At 39.9% G+C, this 18067-nt stretch overlaps 1 protein-coding gene across 1 annotated transcript in view; it reads left to right on the forward strand.

Moving 5' to 3' along the window:
* The first annotated feature begins 3434 nt into the window (after positions 1-3434).
* LOC122557877 (eosinophil peroxidase-like) overlaps positions 3435-18067 on the forward strand; it is a 67629-nt gene continuing 52996 nt past the window's right edge. Inside the window, exons 1-3 of the mRNA XM_043706042.1 lie at positions 3435-3644; positions 12005-12095; positions 16060-16153. Of these exons, the coding sequence (XP_043561977.1) occupies positions 3642-3644; positions 12005-12095; positions 16060-16153 (188 nt within the window). The 5' untranslated portion in view covers positions 3435-3641. The remainder of the gene's footprint in view (positions 3645-12004; positions 12096-16059; positions 16154-18067) is intronic.

Here is an 18067-nt window from a genome sequence, read left to right on the forward strand (position 1 = left end):
TGTTGCTGCACAATTCAAAAGGTCAATAGTAAGAGAGAGTGGTTGCCCCCACTTCACCAAAAGGGACCTTGAAGCCCTCATGGTCAGGATTGGAGAGATGAGTCATCCTGTTTCCTTAGGATCACCAGAAGATACCAGACCCTGCCAGACTGGTCTGCAGCTACCACAAGGGTCAGTGCAATATCTATGTACTGGGGGAATGCCCAGCATTGCAGAAAGAAGTGTTACTTTTATATACAAGAGCTGACTTTATCCATCCTCTTCTCACCAATCTTTGTGTCTCCAGTAACTTCAGCAGGTACACACTCAATCCCTTCATCCCGGTTATAAACTGTAAATATTTGAGGCCCCAAAACTGAAAGTCTAGTTACAGCCCATTTATCCTGACTCTACGCTTCCCATTAGTTAACCAATCCTCTAACAGTGCTAATTTGTTAACTCCAACAACAATATCTGTGAGTGTTCACTTCATTCCTTGAGAAAACATCCATGCAAGCAATAGTCTGATATCCAACATCTGTTTCATTTCCAATGATATTGAATATATTTATCACTTGCAAATCTATTTATACCTTTCCTGAAAGGCTGTGTCTAATTCTTTATAATGAGCTTTTCTCTTAAGTATAAAAAGCAGTAAAAACAGAGGTAATATTTGGAAATTAACATACTGAAGCTCCATTCTAAACTATACAAGTCAAACCAGTATATCATTTGCCATTTTTGCTGTATTTTCCTTCTGGGTCTGACGTTGTCAAATACCATCTACTTGTTACAATGGTGCATCATCTCTTATAATTTTTTATGTAGCATTTGAGAAGGTCAATGACACCATTCTCACTCCCTAATTCTCCACCATTCAATGTTTTTATCTTTCCTAAGTTCCATTCTTACCCATCCAATCATAGCAACAGCAGCTCCCAATAAAGACTCCTTTCTCTTTCTACCCTTGCACTATTGCAGGTAAATTTCCCCAAGATTCTGTTCTTGGCCATCTCCATCTAAATGCAGCTCCTTTAATGAAATAGAGTCAAAGACAACCTCCAAAGGCTCATCTCTGATTCCATCCTCCTCCATGCCATTGTCTTGGACTACACCAGATTGTTCAAAATCTTATTTGACAACAAGCTGAGCTTCCAACATCAAACGTTTCCTCTCACAAAGATCATCTTCTTCAAACCCAAATTCAGTTTACAAGCTGCTGAATCTTTTATCCATAACTTCAATCACATTCAAATTTCATGTTTCCAAAGTTCTTCATCCTGGGCTCCCGTTATCCATCCTCCACAAAATCCAGTTCATCATTAACTCTCTCTCCTATCGTGAACTAAGTCCCATTCACCAATCATTGCTACTCTTCATAACCTACATTGGTACCAAATTCCTTGCCCAAATCTCCTATTTAAAACCCATCCTCGTATATAATTATCCAGTGGGGACTTGACATTCCTATCCGTGCAGTATCTTCCATCTCCGGCCAAAATCTTTATTCTCAATTTAGACCTTTTCCCATCTCTGCTCCCTTTGATATGCTACTGGTAGCTATCTATCTTGGAATATTTTCTTGTCAGCTCTCTCTCTCTCTTCTCCTATGAGGCTCTTTTTAAATCAATCAGTTGTACAAAGTTTTTGGTCACCCCAGTTAATGGCTCTTTTGCTCAGCTCATTTATTTGCCCGATTACAACCTCCAAACTACCTTGGAATGTTTGCTGTTTTCCCTCACTGGGGTAGTGTGCTCAAAATCAAGCCCCACTATTCCTAGTGTCATCATAAAAGTATAAAAGTTTGTATAAATATGCAAAATCCTCCAATTTACCTGTCTTTTAGACCCAGGCTGACTGAAAATACTGCCCAGATTTTTCTATTTAGCAAAAATTAATATTGACTGCAAATAGATTTCTAGCAATAGGTAAACAACTTTGAATTGTCAGCATATATATCTCCTTGATAAAACTGTGGGTCCCTTATAAAATCCATCTGCACACTTATATAGGCAGTCATACCGACACAAAAAAAGGGTGTCATGGGCACAGGGTGAGCCTGAGAAGGTAGTTCAATGATCACTATCCACAGGGTTCACTGAGATAATCTCATTGGCTTGTCAAGACTTGCTGCTCCCCGACCATCCTCCCCCAGGTACTTTTACTTGGTAGTAGGAGGCAAACAATCAACAGTTCACGTTTATAAAGTCTCTGATTTAATGATTAAAACCTACAGCTTTCAGAAAATGATGTGGAAAATAAACTGGCTATCTTCAGGCTTGGTTTTTGCTGTAGAAAAAGGCCAGCTCCCTTCTTTCCAAATGTCCAGTGACTTGTAATCCAAACACTCACATTTACATGCTGTTCAGCTGCCTGGGAGCCAATCACACAGTTGGTGGCAGGCAGATGGCTGTTTTCATCAACAACAGGTCACCATTGCACAGACCTACCAGCTACTTGCTGCCAGCCAAATCTCCATTCATGCAACCATCGTGGCTCCAGCTCATCTCTAACTTGCCTTCCTCCTACTGCTTGAACAAACAGCTATGTAAACAGCATTTACAATGAGTTTCAGGTACTTGCCCTTAAAAAGGGCAGTAATCCTTTCCACAATCCTTGGTTTTTTTTTTGAAACCGTCCTTATCCCATTTTATTCTACAATTAAAAATACTGAAAAATAAAAAGATCCAGTCTTTATCTTGTCTACAAATGCAAGTTCATAATGTTTTGCCTCATTGACTGCTGTAGGTCTATGATGACTACTGTTGAATTTCTTCTTCACAAAACCTTCTGTTGTCATTTTAATTTTTTTTCAACAGTTACCATTCTAAATTAACTTTAGAAATTTTAGATACCAACTATCACAATGTAGTTTCAGTCTGTGGCCATTTGTTGGCTTTGTTGAGTGAGTTTCCAAAGTTTCTTTCTCATTTTATATGGAAGAGAAATTTTCAACCATCAAGGGACTACTGACAACGTTACTGACAATGAAGTATAATTATCAATGTATTTAAACATTTGCAACATGTGGGGGAGAAAATCATTACATTGCACAATAGGAATAAACTTTAATTTGATTGTTGCTTTGTGAATAATCTCACAGTACTCAAAAATACTCTGCCATCATTTTCAAATGCATGGAATCCCCAACAACATCCCTTATCAGAAGGGGAAAAGGCATCACTTTGACCTTCGTTGATGAATTCTGACAGAAGTTATGTTCTCTATTTTGATACAGATACTGTCTATCAATGCCCAAACCACAAATTTGAATATTTAGAGCTAGAAATCTTTTTGAAGTTTGTATGAATGAGACTATTATTTAGGAGTAGTTGATGCTTTGTTCTGAAGTAATGAATTCTGCCAATGCAACAGCTAAATCCAACAGATAAAAAGAGAACTGAACCTTATTGAACAAACACACAGGGATAAGTCACGAGTTATGAACACTGGTCTCGAATTAAACTACAGCAGGGGGAATCGTCACAGGAATCGAGATACAGAGCTGGAAATCCTGCTTCAAAACTGAGTTTCAGCTTCAAACTAAAAATCCAAACAGAACTGGGATCATTAGCTTCACCAGTGAGAATTCAGACACCAAAAATTCAAGCTTTGGGAATCCTACTGAATAGCAGGAAACCGCAGCGTCTCATATTAACAGAATGGTAAGGAATAAATTCTTTAATCTAATTATAGCAAAGTTTCAAATAAACTAATGAAGAACTAAAGATTAGTTTGGCACTTCATACTGGAACAACAAATGACAAGGAGTTGGGGTTCCACGTCTCACTCCTCGTTTCCCAGTCTATTGTAGCCTTCTCTTTCTCCATGTCCTTGTCAGTTTCTGTCTCATACCACCTTTCCTAGTTTCTCCACATGTTAACTTTCTAATTTGTTCAGAGTTCATCTGATTGACGGAATGGGCTCAGGTCTTAGAGTCTGTGAAACAAAAGTGCCATCAAAGACTATTGTGGTTCAATCCACTTATACAGATACAGAATTGCTTAGATCGCTGATCACAAACCTATGATAGCTGTCGGTGTCTATTCCCACTCTCCATCTGTCGCTGTGTCGCTCATCCCAGTATATTCATTCTTTGAAAGTTTGTGACATCTCTGTAAATGTTTCTGCCATTATAGCTGATACCTGCTTATAATATTTAAATCTTATCTTGTCGTTCTGTTATGTTGATTATTACGTGTTATTTCCACTTGAAATTTGTAAATGTTTCACAACCAAATGTTTATTTTTAAAAGGAACAAATAATACAGGTGGATGCAATATAAAATTGAAGAAATATAAAAGTTAAATTAATTAGATTGTTAAAAATTAGCAGTCACAAAATGCTTCAAAATTGTAAGAATTATGAATCAATTTTCAGGATTTTATTTAGGAGTTTTTATTTCCATGGTCTAATTTGTATGTTTTAGTTGTCCTTCAAAAAAAAGTTGAAAATATCTAGCCACAACTTTGTGACCAGTAGGAACTAAACAGACCCATTTGTTAAGTTCAATGTAAGGCATAGCTCACTTTAAAAGCAAGATTTATTTTGATACTTTAATCATAACTAATGTGAACATTTTAATTACAGTAAAGGAGAGTAAAATTAATAATCATCACAATCCTTGGCTTCAGAATTAGCAAAACTCAAAAATAAAAGGGCTCAGTCTAACATCTTGTAATTTAATTCAGAATTACAATTTTATAGCTTCAGCTCAGTTCAGTTTAATGTAGGATAACAGTAGTATATAACTTCATGGAATACAATACCTGCTTGGCAAAGTGTTCGCTTGCAGTTTATATTGTGAAGAAACAGGTGGCTTTCAGACTGTTTCTGTTTCAATCCGTGTTGTAGACAATGATTTTAAAAAAGTACTCCACACTTTACCTACATAAAATCTTAAATAAATTGTCACCTCTTAAATTGTTCTATGTAAATCAGCTCAATTTAAAAACCTGCAGCCACAGTTGGTCATTAACAAAGCTTTTGTTAAGCAATACTTAATTCATTTATGTCATCTAGAAATAAAAAAAACTGAACAGGACACCCCATGTAATGTATTTTTGCAAACGTTTCATGGCTACATTAGATATGTTTGTGTAGTCTTTGTCTTACAGAACTTAGCTATTAAAAAAGCAAAGGTTTATTAAAATATAAATATGGAACCTCAATGATGCATGATAAGCTTCAATATGGACTAATGAATTATTATTAGTCTGTTACTACTTCAAGTATGTGTATATTAAATTTCTACAGTCACTCACCTTCTTTCCTAGGTGAATCAACTGTCTTACTTACTTCACTTATTTAATTACTTTGATTACTGACCTTTTTCTTTCATCCTAATTCCATAGACCTAGCCAATTCTTAGATTTTGACTGTCAGTGACTTTCTTACTGAAATAACAGTGATCTTACAAGCAGTGTTCAGAATGGCCTGCCAGGAGGCTAGAAGAATACAGCAAGCCAAAAAGCATCAGGAGGTGAAGTCAACAATTCCCTCGTGAAGAAGGATTTATACCCGAAACATTGACTTCTCTACCTTCCGATGTTGCCTGGCTTGCTGTGTTCTTCCAGCCTCCAGTTTGTCTACTTTGGATTCTGGCATTTGCAGTTTTTTTTGTCTCTAAATCAGAACGGTGTGCTCAGTACTCGAATGATTTAAATTGCTGGAATTTAGTTTAATCTCAATTATAATTGATACATGAGTAGCCACCCCTTTAATTGAAATTGTCTTGGGGATGATTCACATCTTGCGTTAAAGTGTATATATCATCTGCTGACCTATTAATAAGTTTATTGTATGAATCTGCCATGCTCCCTATGTTGTTACAAGCTGAAATAGATCAAGAAATCTCCTCTTATTTGGAATCAGTGTTTCTCTTGAAAATTCACAACCAAATTCATGAGAAGCACTTTAATAAATTCTTTATTAACTTCTCCAACATCCCTTTCTGTAAAGAATATGTATCATGGCTTCTAGCAAAAGGTGTTCATCTCTGTCTGTCAATGCTAATATAGTAAATAGCGAAAACATCCTTCACATTTGCTCCTGACTATGTGATGGACATCTTAGCTCCTAATTTTTCGATTACATTTTTTATTACAGCTTTTAAATATGCTTCTGCCTCCTCACTTAGATTTTTTTCACTTTTTCACTGAAGTTCAGCATTTTGTTTTTTCAAATTCTCTATCCTTTTATTTCATTTTCACATTCAGCAAGCTTCTGACCAGGTGAGCTACTTTGACTGTCTGTTTGTTCTAACTTCTTTTTCATCTGTTCATATTCTGACTTCCTGTCTGAACTTGACTTCCTTCTTCTTCATTCTATTAACTTAATGTTCTGTGCTAATGCTACAGTTCTTTAACCACTGTTCAAGGTCGCTTCATTTCTTTCTGTCTCAGCTTTTTTTTTCTATTACAAGTATCATGATGGATAGGTTTTATGAATTTGTACTCTAAGCTGAGAGCTGTGTGCAATGGAGCCAACTGTGTAGGCATTCAGATAGAAAATCATGCAAGTGCACTGATTTGTAAAATCTAGGTCAATACTTTCAAGTGTTCATTGTCTCACTTCCAGAATTTTATGACAGTAACAATACTACACTTTTGTGCATTTTTAATGATCTATATTCCCCAGTCATTAACTCTTTACTGAGGGCACATAAATGCAAAATATAGGAACATGGAACAGTTTATAAAGTTGGGGAGATAATAATCCCATCTGGGGCTTTTGAGGAATTTGGGTGGGTGTAGATGTATCAGCTGTAGCAGCACAATGCTCTCTTATTCATATTCTGTACATGTAATGTTTAACATTGTAATTGAAGTCACTGCTCATTGAGGTCCACCCCCCACCCCCAACCCCCGGTTAGTCTCCACATCCAGCACCTTGAGTATGGTGGGTATTGCCTCATCTACATTATCTTTCTATCTATTTAATCTTCTAATTGTTTCCCTTTAGTTTGCTCATTGTCTCTGAACTTTTCATAAATATCATGTCCTCCAATTTACCGACTGCTATTATCATTTACAAAGTATTGTGCCCTTCTCTCTCATTAGCATTTTTGCATTTTTGTGCCCCATCTTTATGTTTTGTTTTTGTTTTTCTTTCCTGTCCTTCAACTTTGCTATCCCCTTTTCCTATCTGAATTCTAATGAGAAAGTTAATTCTGGGTCAGAGGTCACTATTAGAATATGCACAGGTAGTGATGCCTGGGTATGTGATGTGGTTGGGTGGGGTTGCTGCCACCAAAGCCCCTGCCAATTCAAAGAGTCAGTTCAGTAGACAGGTAGAGGATGGACTACAAATAAGTCTCACAGAAGAGGCCCAGCAAGATGTAGTTTACTGCTTAACAGCAACTATACACAGATTACATTAAATCCTAGCAATATGAACTATTACTAACAAGAAATAGAAAAGACATGTCTCCAACAGAGACTGTGCTAAACTCTGACTTATTCTCCAGCCTGTGGCTGAGTCAGTGTGACTAAGTCAGAAGTTATACGGCACCAGGTTATAGTCCAACAAGTTTACTTGAAATCACAAGCTTTCAGAGCATTCCTCCGTCAGGTGAAGGAGCAGCATTCTGAAAGCTTGTGATTTCAAATAAAGCTGTTGGACTGTAACTTGGTGTCGTGTGACTTCTGACTTTGCCCACCCAGCCCAACACTGACACCTCCACATCATCTTCTAACTAGTCAGAGCTCAAGATACATTAATTCTTTCAGAATCATTTTCTTATGCAACAGTCTCCAACTTTATAATTAGTTTGTTATCACAAATCCACTGAGAACACAATCTGCCCCTTACTTGCCTCACTGCACTTAACCTCCTCTTAATGTTATGCAGATTCAACCAAATTGATTGGACAGTGCTAATTATGATAGTGAGTCATCAACAAAAGGCTAAGTAGGACGACTTGGCTTCACTTTTAGCTGAAGATGCTGGGCATTCTTGCATTCACATGCTAGTTTCACCATGGTTGAGAACAGGGCTGTTCCTTGAACCAAGTGATACATTTCTTCGCTACCATGTTAGGTGCAGATTAGTAGAAAGTTTTGTTTTGATCAATTGGCTATGGATTGATTTGCTATCTACAGAAAAACCCTAAACATTTGGGTGTTTAGATTATGGACAGCCTTGAGTTGCAGTTTCACAGGTTAGTGTCCAAGTCTGCATTATGGGTGCTACTGCTTCTGGGGCACCTTCTGTAATCCCCAATGAAACAAAGGTTGATTTTCCTTACTCACCATGAAACAAAAAGAGAGGAGAAGTGGGCATTGTGCTGACTTACGTAGTGGTATAACAATCAGCTGACATTTGGTGGAAGCCCAGTTCATAGAATCATAAAATCCCGACAACGTGGAAACAGCCATTTGGCCCATCAAGTCCCTGAAAAGAGCATCCCACCCAGACCTCTATCCCTACCCTATCCCCGTAACCCTACATTTCCCATGTCTAACCCACCTAGACTGCATATCCGTGGACACTTTGGGTAATTTAATGTAACAACATGACCCAAGATGCTTCACTGCAGTATTGTGTATCAAAATTTGACACCTTAAAGACAACATTAAGAAACCTGCATATCTGTACCTGCAGCTGCCTAAGCTCTGACACCTAACCTGCACACTTTTGGACTGCAAGATAAAACTGTAGCACCCAAAAGGAAACCCAGGGCACAGGAAGAATGTGCAAACTCCACACAGACAATCATCCAAAGGTGGAATCCAACCTGATGTCACACTACTATGTAAAATGCTTTGATCAATTAGACATGGGATGATTTTAACTAGTCACTTAGGTATTATCTGGAGTCAATTGAAATGAAAATACATGTGGATTATCTATTAACCAACTGTTCCCTATCCAGTGGGAATTATCTAAATCAACACTCCTGTTGTCACAAGCAGTGTAAGTTGATCAACTCCTGTAAATACTATCATGGACTGCAACAGATTAGGGTGGTCAGAGGTAAAATAGGTTCCTTCCACAAATTGCTTACCTCACTCATTCAGAAACCAACCAGCCCTAACAGTGGGGTTCAACTGGGCCTTTCATATTGGGAGACCCTGAAGTCACTGAGCCAGAGTACAATCTGCTTTCTCCAGGATGCTCAGCATGGGCAAGTTACTGATTAATCAGTTGATTATGGAGAAGAACTGATGACATTCAATTTAATTATTAGATCTATCTGATTTTTTCCTAATATTAAACTTTGTACTAGTTGATTATAACTGGTCACTTCAGAAGCTATTAAACACCTACTATGCAGCATAAGCCAGACATGTAGACCAGACCAACTCAGTCAAAGAGGTGGGTTTTAAGGAGCATTTTAAAGAGGAGAGAAACGTAAGTTGATAGTGAGACTCAGAGAGGGAATTTCAGCGCTTAGGCAGCTGTAGATACAGATATGCAGGTTTCTTAATGTTGCCTTGTTGTTACATTAAAAGCATTATATAAATGTAAATACTTGCTCTTATTGTTGGAGTAATTACCACACAGACTTTGTGGAGAAGTGGTGTCACCTTTACACTGAGAATATTCTGCATTGTATCATGCTCCCCCCCAGGCTGAATGAAATAGATTCAGAACAAATCTAGCAATTTAAAACAAAGCATGTGTGAGGTTGTGTGAGCCATTGGAAACAGCAGAATTGTACTCCATCACAATCTGTAACCTCATGGCCAGGCATATCCTTCAATTTACCGTTACCATAAAACCAGCGGATAAACACTGGTTCAATGAAGAGTGCAAGAGGGCATCCCAGGAGTAGCACCAGGCATAAATAAATGAGGTGTCAACACATGACTACTTGCATACTTGACAGCAGAAGAAACATGAGATGGGCAGCGCTAAACAACCCCAGATTTAGCAGATCAGATCAAATATCTACCACATCCAATTGTGAATACTGAAGTACAATTAAACAACTAACGTAGGAATTTTCTGCATAAACACCCTCAACCTTAACATATGTGGTGGCCAGTATGTGTGTGCATACAATACATTGGAAACATCTGCAATGGTCTTCAGCCAGAAGTGAAGAAAGTGAGGTCTGCAGATGCTGGAGATCAGAGCTGAAAATGTGTTGCTGGAAAAGCGCAGCAGGTCAGGCAGCATCCAGGGAACAGGAGAATCGACATTTCGGACATAAGCCCCTCTTCAGGAATGAGGAAAGTGTGTCCAGCAGGCTAAGATAAAAGGTAGGGAGGAGGGACTTGGGGGAGGGGCGTCGGAAATGTGATAGGTGGAAAGAGGTCAAGGTGAGGGTGATAGGTCAGACTGGGGTGGGGGCGGAGAGGTCGGGAAGAAGATTGCAGGTTAGGAAGGCGGTGCTGAAATTGTAAAAACCGTACCCTTGTTTGTTGTCCCAAATTGCAATACCTCGCATTTATCCAGATTGAACTCCATTTGCTATTTTTTCAGCCCATTTAGAAGATAAGACCTAGGAGCAGAAGTCATCCATCGGCCCTTCGGTCCAGCCTCAGGCCACTGTCTGAGTGGAGTTTGCACATTCTCCCCATGTCTGCGTGGGCTTCTTCCGGGTACTCTGGTTTCCTCCCACAACCCAAAGATGTGCAGGTCAGGTGAGTTGGCCATGCTAAATTGCCCATAGTGTTCAGGGATGTGTAGGTTAGATGCATTAGTCAGGGGTAAATGTAGACTAATACAGTAGGAAATGGGTCTGGATGGGTTACTCTTCAGAGGGTCAGTGTGGACTTGTTGGACTTAATGGCCTGTTTCCACACTGTAGGGATTCTTTGATTCAATGATAGACAAAAGCATGAAATTCCAAAGGTGAGGCAAGAGTGAGTTGACTTAACATCAATGATTCATAACTGAGTGTGACACAAAGGGGTCCGAGCAAAACTGAAGTCGGTGAGGATTAGGGTGGAATCTCTCCTTTGGCTGGAGTTATATCTAGCACAAGAGAAGATGGTTTGCTATTAGAAGGTAAATTGTTGGCAGCTCACTACAACCATCTTAAGGACAATTTTGAATGGTCAATAAATACTGGCCTTGCCTTCCTGTGAAATGATTGAATACCACTTCACTGGGGACATGGAGAAATGCATGCTTGCTCAGATGTTTAGAAGTTAAAATGCACCTCGATGTCTTGGTTTCAAATAAAAGGTCAATCGCTCTTTGTTCCATCTTGGAAGCTCTCATATAACATTGGAATCTCTGTCAGAATGGAGGCAGGCAGGATTTCAGAAGGGTGCTTGAGATCCAACTCCGGGATTGTCGATCCCCATTCACATTTTTATGACACAGGATAACCATCTGGCAACATGCAGCACTGCTCCCCTTACCTACATCATTTGAGACATAAGAATTTTAGGCCCCACTGCTATTTTCATGGAGTTAGACGCATTTTGATACTGGACATAGTTCAAGCATCTCATAGGAACTGTGAACCATCACGGGACCTAATCCGGAATCAAGGGCTTGGGGTGAGTGAGGATTGAGGGCTTTTGTGGGTGGGAGTTAGGGTACCTCACACTCATATAAAGTGACCTTCTAAACTGCCAGCCTCAACCTCCATATGCCTCTGTTCCAATCTTGCACATGGTTCTAAAGGGGGAAGCCACATCTCCAGTCCATTTCAGTTACCTTATAATGAAATTTGTTTCTGCTCACACTGCCAGGCAGGAGACAGGATCACAACACCAGCAACTTACAATTCCTGCCTAAAGGATAAAAATCCAGGTCATGTTCCAAATTATCTTATGTTTAAAGACTCATTTACATATGCAGTTCTAATCTTTTTCAGATCACTTATAACTGAAAAACTGAGACACTCACCCACAAATCCACTAAAGTCTGCACATTAATGTTTGAAATGTTACTGTGCAAATGTTTTATATACAGTATTTATAGGATTGTTCTCTGTCCACTATTTTAGTTCATACAATTTTAAAATGAGCCTGCTAATTAATTCATCATTCTTTATAGGCTAATATACAATGAAATTACAGTGTTAGTGTGGTGCTAACTGTTTATTTTTTTCACATGTAGGTACTAAACACAGGAATCCACCAGTTCCTGCTCCTGCTTAGCTGCCTGAGCTCCACATGCACATCAGCAGAAATGCATCCCAAAGTATCAGGTAAATGAGACTGTAAGTCATGCGTTTAACAATTTTGCTACCCATAGAGTTTTCATAGCAAGAGAGTTTCGTAGACACAATACTAAAGTTTGGAATTTGGTGCAAATGGGAATTCAGTGCAAAGAAGGAATTTTACATTTATTATTGTTGAGTTCTTCCAGTTGCTTATGCTAAATAATCAAAAACAATAACCTTTTAAAAGCTTAAATTCGTAACTAATCAAATAAATATAACTTAGGCTATATTGATGTGGCAGTTTAGGTAGTGTGGTATTGCTTCATCATGTGATAGTTTGTGAAGTGAATTGGAATCTCCAACAACCATATCTACAGTTAAATGTTAACACTTTGATGAACTTCAGCTCAGACGTGTTGCGCTGAACTCAGAGCTGCAGCTAATGCTGGGCATTTTGAGCAGGAGAGCTACCACGACACATTATTCCAAAAGACAGTTACATTAGGTTAAGTAGGACATTAGGATTGGTCAATAGACAGGGACTGGAGGTGTATAACTGTTAGTCAGGCAGGCAAAGACTCTACAAGGAGCCTTTATGTTTAGATTTAACCATTAGACACAAGATACTCTCTGCCTGTTTGGATGAGAACAAGGACTGCAGTATGAATGATCAAATTAATCCTAACACTATAGTGTCAGAGTTCTGAATTACGTATCATCATCTAGGAGCTACAAAGATATTAGTCAGGGATCTGACCAGTCATGTCTAGGGATTGCTTATTGAAGTTGTCCAGAGGTCTTGAGTAAATACAGTCTGGGATTGGAGGTGGGGGGTGGAGGTTGCGGTCGGTGTCCGTCCATTGATCTTGCAGGAAGGTTCAAAGAGGGGTGCCATAGGGGCAGCAAGAGGAATCACTTTCAAGAGGGATGGAGAGTCAAGGGTGTGGGGTGTGGAAACTGAGGTGTTGGTGGAGGTAGGGACAAGGATGATGGTGAGGGAGAATTCAAGGTGAAATGGGAAGCGGGAGGGAGGTAGGCAGAACAGCTTCAGAGGGAATAGTTGTGTGAGCTAAAAGGAAACATGGAGGGTTTGGTCTGGTACCTAGTGGCCAGATGAAGTCTGCTGCTGATAGTCTTCACCTCAAGCTACATGCTCTGCCATAACTTTCCATTGCCTAGATGCAAAGTGCTTCTAGGAAATGGCTGGGACAATGCCTAGGGTGGACTGAGTCAGTGTCAATTTGTTGTGTGAAAGTGTGGGACCATATTTGTTGGACTCTAAGACATTGAAGATGCAAATACATAAAGCAGCCATTTACAAAACCCCAGGTACATTTAATTTGCAATCACTTCATCATCCATGAGCTGTGGAAGATGCTGGGTACAGGGCTGTTGAACTTGGGTGTCTCAATAATGGTGAAGTTAGCAGTAATGATATTAAAAAGGCCAATACTGGCCAAATGGGATTCATTATTCATGCAACTTCCAAGGTATTATATGAGCCCAAACCATTACTTCATCATCTGTCACATAAGTGTAGTGATGGTTCTTACTGAATACAGGGAGAAACTGAGTGACCAATATAGGTCTGAGATAAGAAGGGTCTCAGAGAACAGAAGGCACTCCCTTTTTGAGGCAATGTGGTGGTCACTCATCCAGTGTGGCTCCTTCATCAAGCTCCTGCATGTGATGAAGCTGGATGAATGATAGAGACATGGTCTCGTAATTGTCTGCAGCATATCTCATCATATGGTGAAGTGTTCTCAGTCCTTATTAGCAGAGTATGGAACTGATCACCCTGCTGAGATCCAAGAATCTCTTCCACACTTTCTGTTTCCAATGAAGGTCATTTCCACCAACAGCCCTGTACCCAGCTGCTGGAGGGACATTTCTCCCGATGGCTACCTTCCTAAGAAGGTGAAGGTGCACATAGCAGGACCAGGACCAACAGCAAGTCCAGGAGCAGCAGTAGGTTACAACAGAGGAGAAGGAGAACCCAGTTCAGGGAGAGGTTGCAGCTGTAGGGGTCCTCAGGATGCATGGTGTGTGTAAGTGGTCTAGATCTTGCTGGAGATGAGTGAGACACAGTGCAGAGGGTCTACACGTCCCAGGATACTGCAAGGAAACTGCTGAAATGGGACCTGAGAGCTGCAGGAATGCAAGGCCATCTTCTCCCAAGAGCTGTGAAGATGACAACCACTCGGAATATCTGTGCATCTGGCTTCTTTCGGGAGTGACAGGTGACCTGTATGGGATCTCTTGGTCATGCTCCTACAGATACATCAGGGCAGTAACCAAGGCTGGCTATGAAAGGTCACAGCCTTTCATTTTGATCTCCCATGATGAGATCTGTAGGATTTGGTAACATTGGCTTCCTCCATGGTTGTGACATGTGGCAGTGAGAGGGGACTGCACACTTTTCACACTGAGAGGACCAAGCCACTATGTTGTGGAATTCTAAAGGAATGGGTTCCATTCATTTAATGTCCAGGTGATTGGTGATCACTGTTTCCCTTTCCCAAAGAGGAGTACCTACTAACCTGGCAGCTGCCACATCTCCTCTATCCTGGAGCAGTGTGATGTACCTGCTGTGATTGAGGATGCAGGTGCCTTACAAGGCTGGATACTGGGAAGGAGAGCTACTTCCACAACCATGACACAATTGTACAAGTCCCACCCAACTGACACAGAGCTTGGGTTGAATGCAGCCCATGCATTAACAAGGCTATGAGGAAGCAGAGTGCAGGGCTCCTGAAGATGCAGTTCTGCTGTTTGTCCAAGTTCAGACAGAATGTGTCACATCACCCTGGCATGCTGTACTCTGCACAATTGGAGCAGGTAATGGGGCATTTCCTGGATGCACAGGTACTAGGGTAATGGTAGCATTCTTCCAAGGATGAGGAGGAGGAGGAGGTTGAGGACATAAGGGAGAAGGAAGCCTCCTTCCAGTGGATGTGATGTATTTGAATTTTCAGCAGCTTTTGGTAAAATCCCATACAAGAAGGAAGTAAACAAAATTAAAACCCAAGGGATTGAAGATAATATACAAGCATGGATTGAGGATTGGTTAACAGGCAGAAAGAGAGGAGAAATAAATGGATGGTTCACAGGTTGGCAAGCTATGACCAGTGGGTACCACAGGAATCAGTACTTGGACCCTGGTTTTTCACAAGCTCTGATTTAGATGTGAGGTCAATTATAACATTTTCAAGTTTGAGAATTGTACAGAACTTAATGGGAATATGAGGTAAGTGCAGCATGCAAAGAGACTTCAAGGGGACTTATGCAGGCTGAATGAATGGGCCAGGTCATGGAGATGGAAAATAATGTGGCTAAGTGTGAGGTTATCCACTTTTGGTAGGAGTTGAATAACTAAATTATTAGCTGTTAACTAAAAAACCTGACTGACACACAGTCAGAGATGAATATAAATATCTACATCACCAACTGTCTTAAATTTAATAAAACAAAGAACTCCAGATGCTGGTGATGTGAAACAAACTGAAACAGAAATTGCTGGAGAAATTTAGTAGTGAACAGTCTAGGATCTCTGGTTCACTTTCTTTTACCTTGAGGGCAGAAACCTTTGTTAAACACATTCCTGATATCAACCAGGTGTCAAGTTAACTCAATGCAGACACCACAAACATACTTGTGTCCTTCTGGTTCATAGACCTCAGTTCCCACTGGCTTTACCAGCTGGGCCATCAGAAACACTTGAGATTTTTAGAAAGTTTAATTCCATATCACTGACATGGAAACATGGACAAGATTTCTGCTCAGACTAAAGCAGAGATGATGCATTTTCAGCTGAGAATTCAACTGAAGATCACATTTCTATGTTTGGATGACCTAGTGTCTAAGGATAGCTTCCCAGAAATGGAATATACGGAACTAAATACGACTTTAAAAATAATTAATGTTAATCTACAGTTTCTCCAAAGTTAATACTATTAAATCTATTGCTTCACTCTTTAAACCATGTACCAATTCCTTTCTGCTCTTGCAGGATTGGTGACTCAGCGTGGGAGCGGGCTTGTCAATGACGCAATTCAGCGAGCACTTGATCTTGTCAATGCTGCGTATAAAAGATCAAGAGACAGGTAAAATGTTAAATAAAAGGGGCAAGTTCAGTTTTCTTTTATACTGCAAAACCAGTTCATGTGCCAGAGCCCACCAACAAAAATCTCCACATCAAAACGTGGCAAAGAATAGGTAGCAGGTTGAAATGAATCTAGGTGTAATGCATTTGAAATTAATTTTACAAGAAACTGTAGAAGATAGAGACTCTAGGAGTTCTGAGCTCCAACAATGAGGCCACAGGGAGAGGAGAACAATTTGATAGACAGTTGTGTTATTGTGAGGAACCAGATACACTGTAAACTACACACAAATTTCATTCAGAAAGTTCTCAAAGATAGCTGATGCAAGAAAGTAAAATGTTACTGGGTGAGATTTGCTATAAGGTATGTCATTGACAGACTATGCAAAGAGATTTACCTGATTTTCAAATATTCCTTGACTCAGTAATTTTATCTCTGAAACAGTAATTTGTGAGCTGTAAGGCCTCAGAACAGCACTCCCTAATCTAAGTGATACATTTAAAATATCTTACATTTATGTAGGACCTTTAAATTATTGGAAGATGTCCTATGGCATTTCATGCTCGATGCATCAGATAAAGTGTTGTCTTGCTGGAGGTGTAATTCTTTGAATTATACTCTTAATTGGGGCCGAGAGTGTGGTGCTGGAAAAATACAGCGTCAGGCAGCACCCGAGGAGCAGGAGAATCAACGCTCCGGGCAAGAGGCCTTCATCTTGCCCAAAACGTCGATTCTCCTGTTCCTCGGATGCTGCCTGACTTGCTGTGCTTTTCCAGCACCACACTCTCGACTCTGATCTCCAGCATCTGCAATCCTCACTTTGTGCCACCTACCTCTTAATGCCAAGAAATTATCCTGGTTAATATACTTTGCTCTGTCAGTACAGATTAATTTGTCTTTAATCTTGTAGTTGTTTATTGGATCTTGCTGGCCTCTGAATTTATCTAAATAAATAACAATGACCACACTTCAAGGTCCTACATAATTATCATGTGAAATGATTGTTGATATTTCAGAGATCTGGCATCGCACTGCATATTTGCATGTCAGTTTGCTATCCAGATGGCGTTGTAAACTGGTCTAAATGGAGGGGGTGCTGTGGGGCGGGGTGATGTGGTAATGAGAAGTTTGCTTTGTACATACCTCATCCTGTACCTGAACTAGATGCGTTCAACAGGATCTGTGTGCTACTTGCTCCCAAATATATCTTCGTTTACTGAACTTTGAACAACGGAAAATAAATTACAAGATATGAATAAAGGGTAATGATGGTCATCTGTAATACAATACACAGACCTTAGGTAGGAAAATCTTCACAAATCTCTTCTAAAACATTAAAATGATTTTATCTTTAGTGCTATTGTATCAAACAGAATAAGTTACCTGCTGATCTATTCTTAACTCATATGAAACACTGCCTTAATACAACAATGACTGCCTCTTGACATCAAGGGTCAATTGACATTTGATTGTGTGGTGTCAATGAGTCTGAGCAAAACTAGAATCAATGGGAATCAGGGATTAACCCTCTGCTAGAGGAGGAGGCAGATTCTGTTGGAGTCATATCTAATCCAAAGGAAGATTGTTGTGGCTATTGGAGGTCAGTCGTCTCAGCTCCAGGACATCTCTGCAGGAGTTCCTCTGGGTATTGTCCCACTTCTGACTATCTTCATCAATGACCTTCCTCTGTCATAACATCAGAAGTGGGAATGTTCACTGACAATTGCACAATATTCAGCGCCATTCGCAACTCCTCAGATACTGAAGCAGTCCATGTCAAAATTCAGCAAAACCTGGACAATATCAGGAGTATGATGGAATATTCCTACTTGCCTGAATGACTGAAACTCTAACACCACACAAGAGGCTTATCAATATACAGGACAAAGCAGCCTCTGAATTGGCACCACACCC

This window comes from Chiloscyllium plagiosum, chromosome 16 (assembly GCF_004010195.1).
Source record: "Chiloscyllium plagiosum isolate BGI_BamShark_2017 chromosome 16, ASM401019v2, whole genome shotgun sequence".
Lineage (NCBI taxonomy): Eukaryota > Metazoa > Chordata > Chondrichthyes > Orectolobiformes > Hemiscylliidae > Chiloscyllium > Chiloscyllium plagiosum.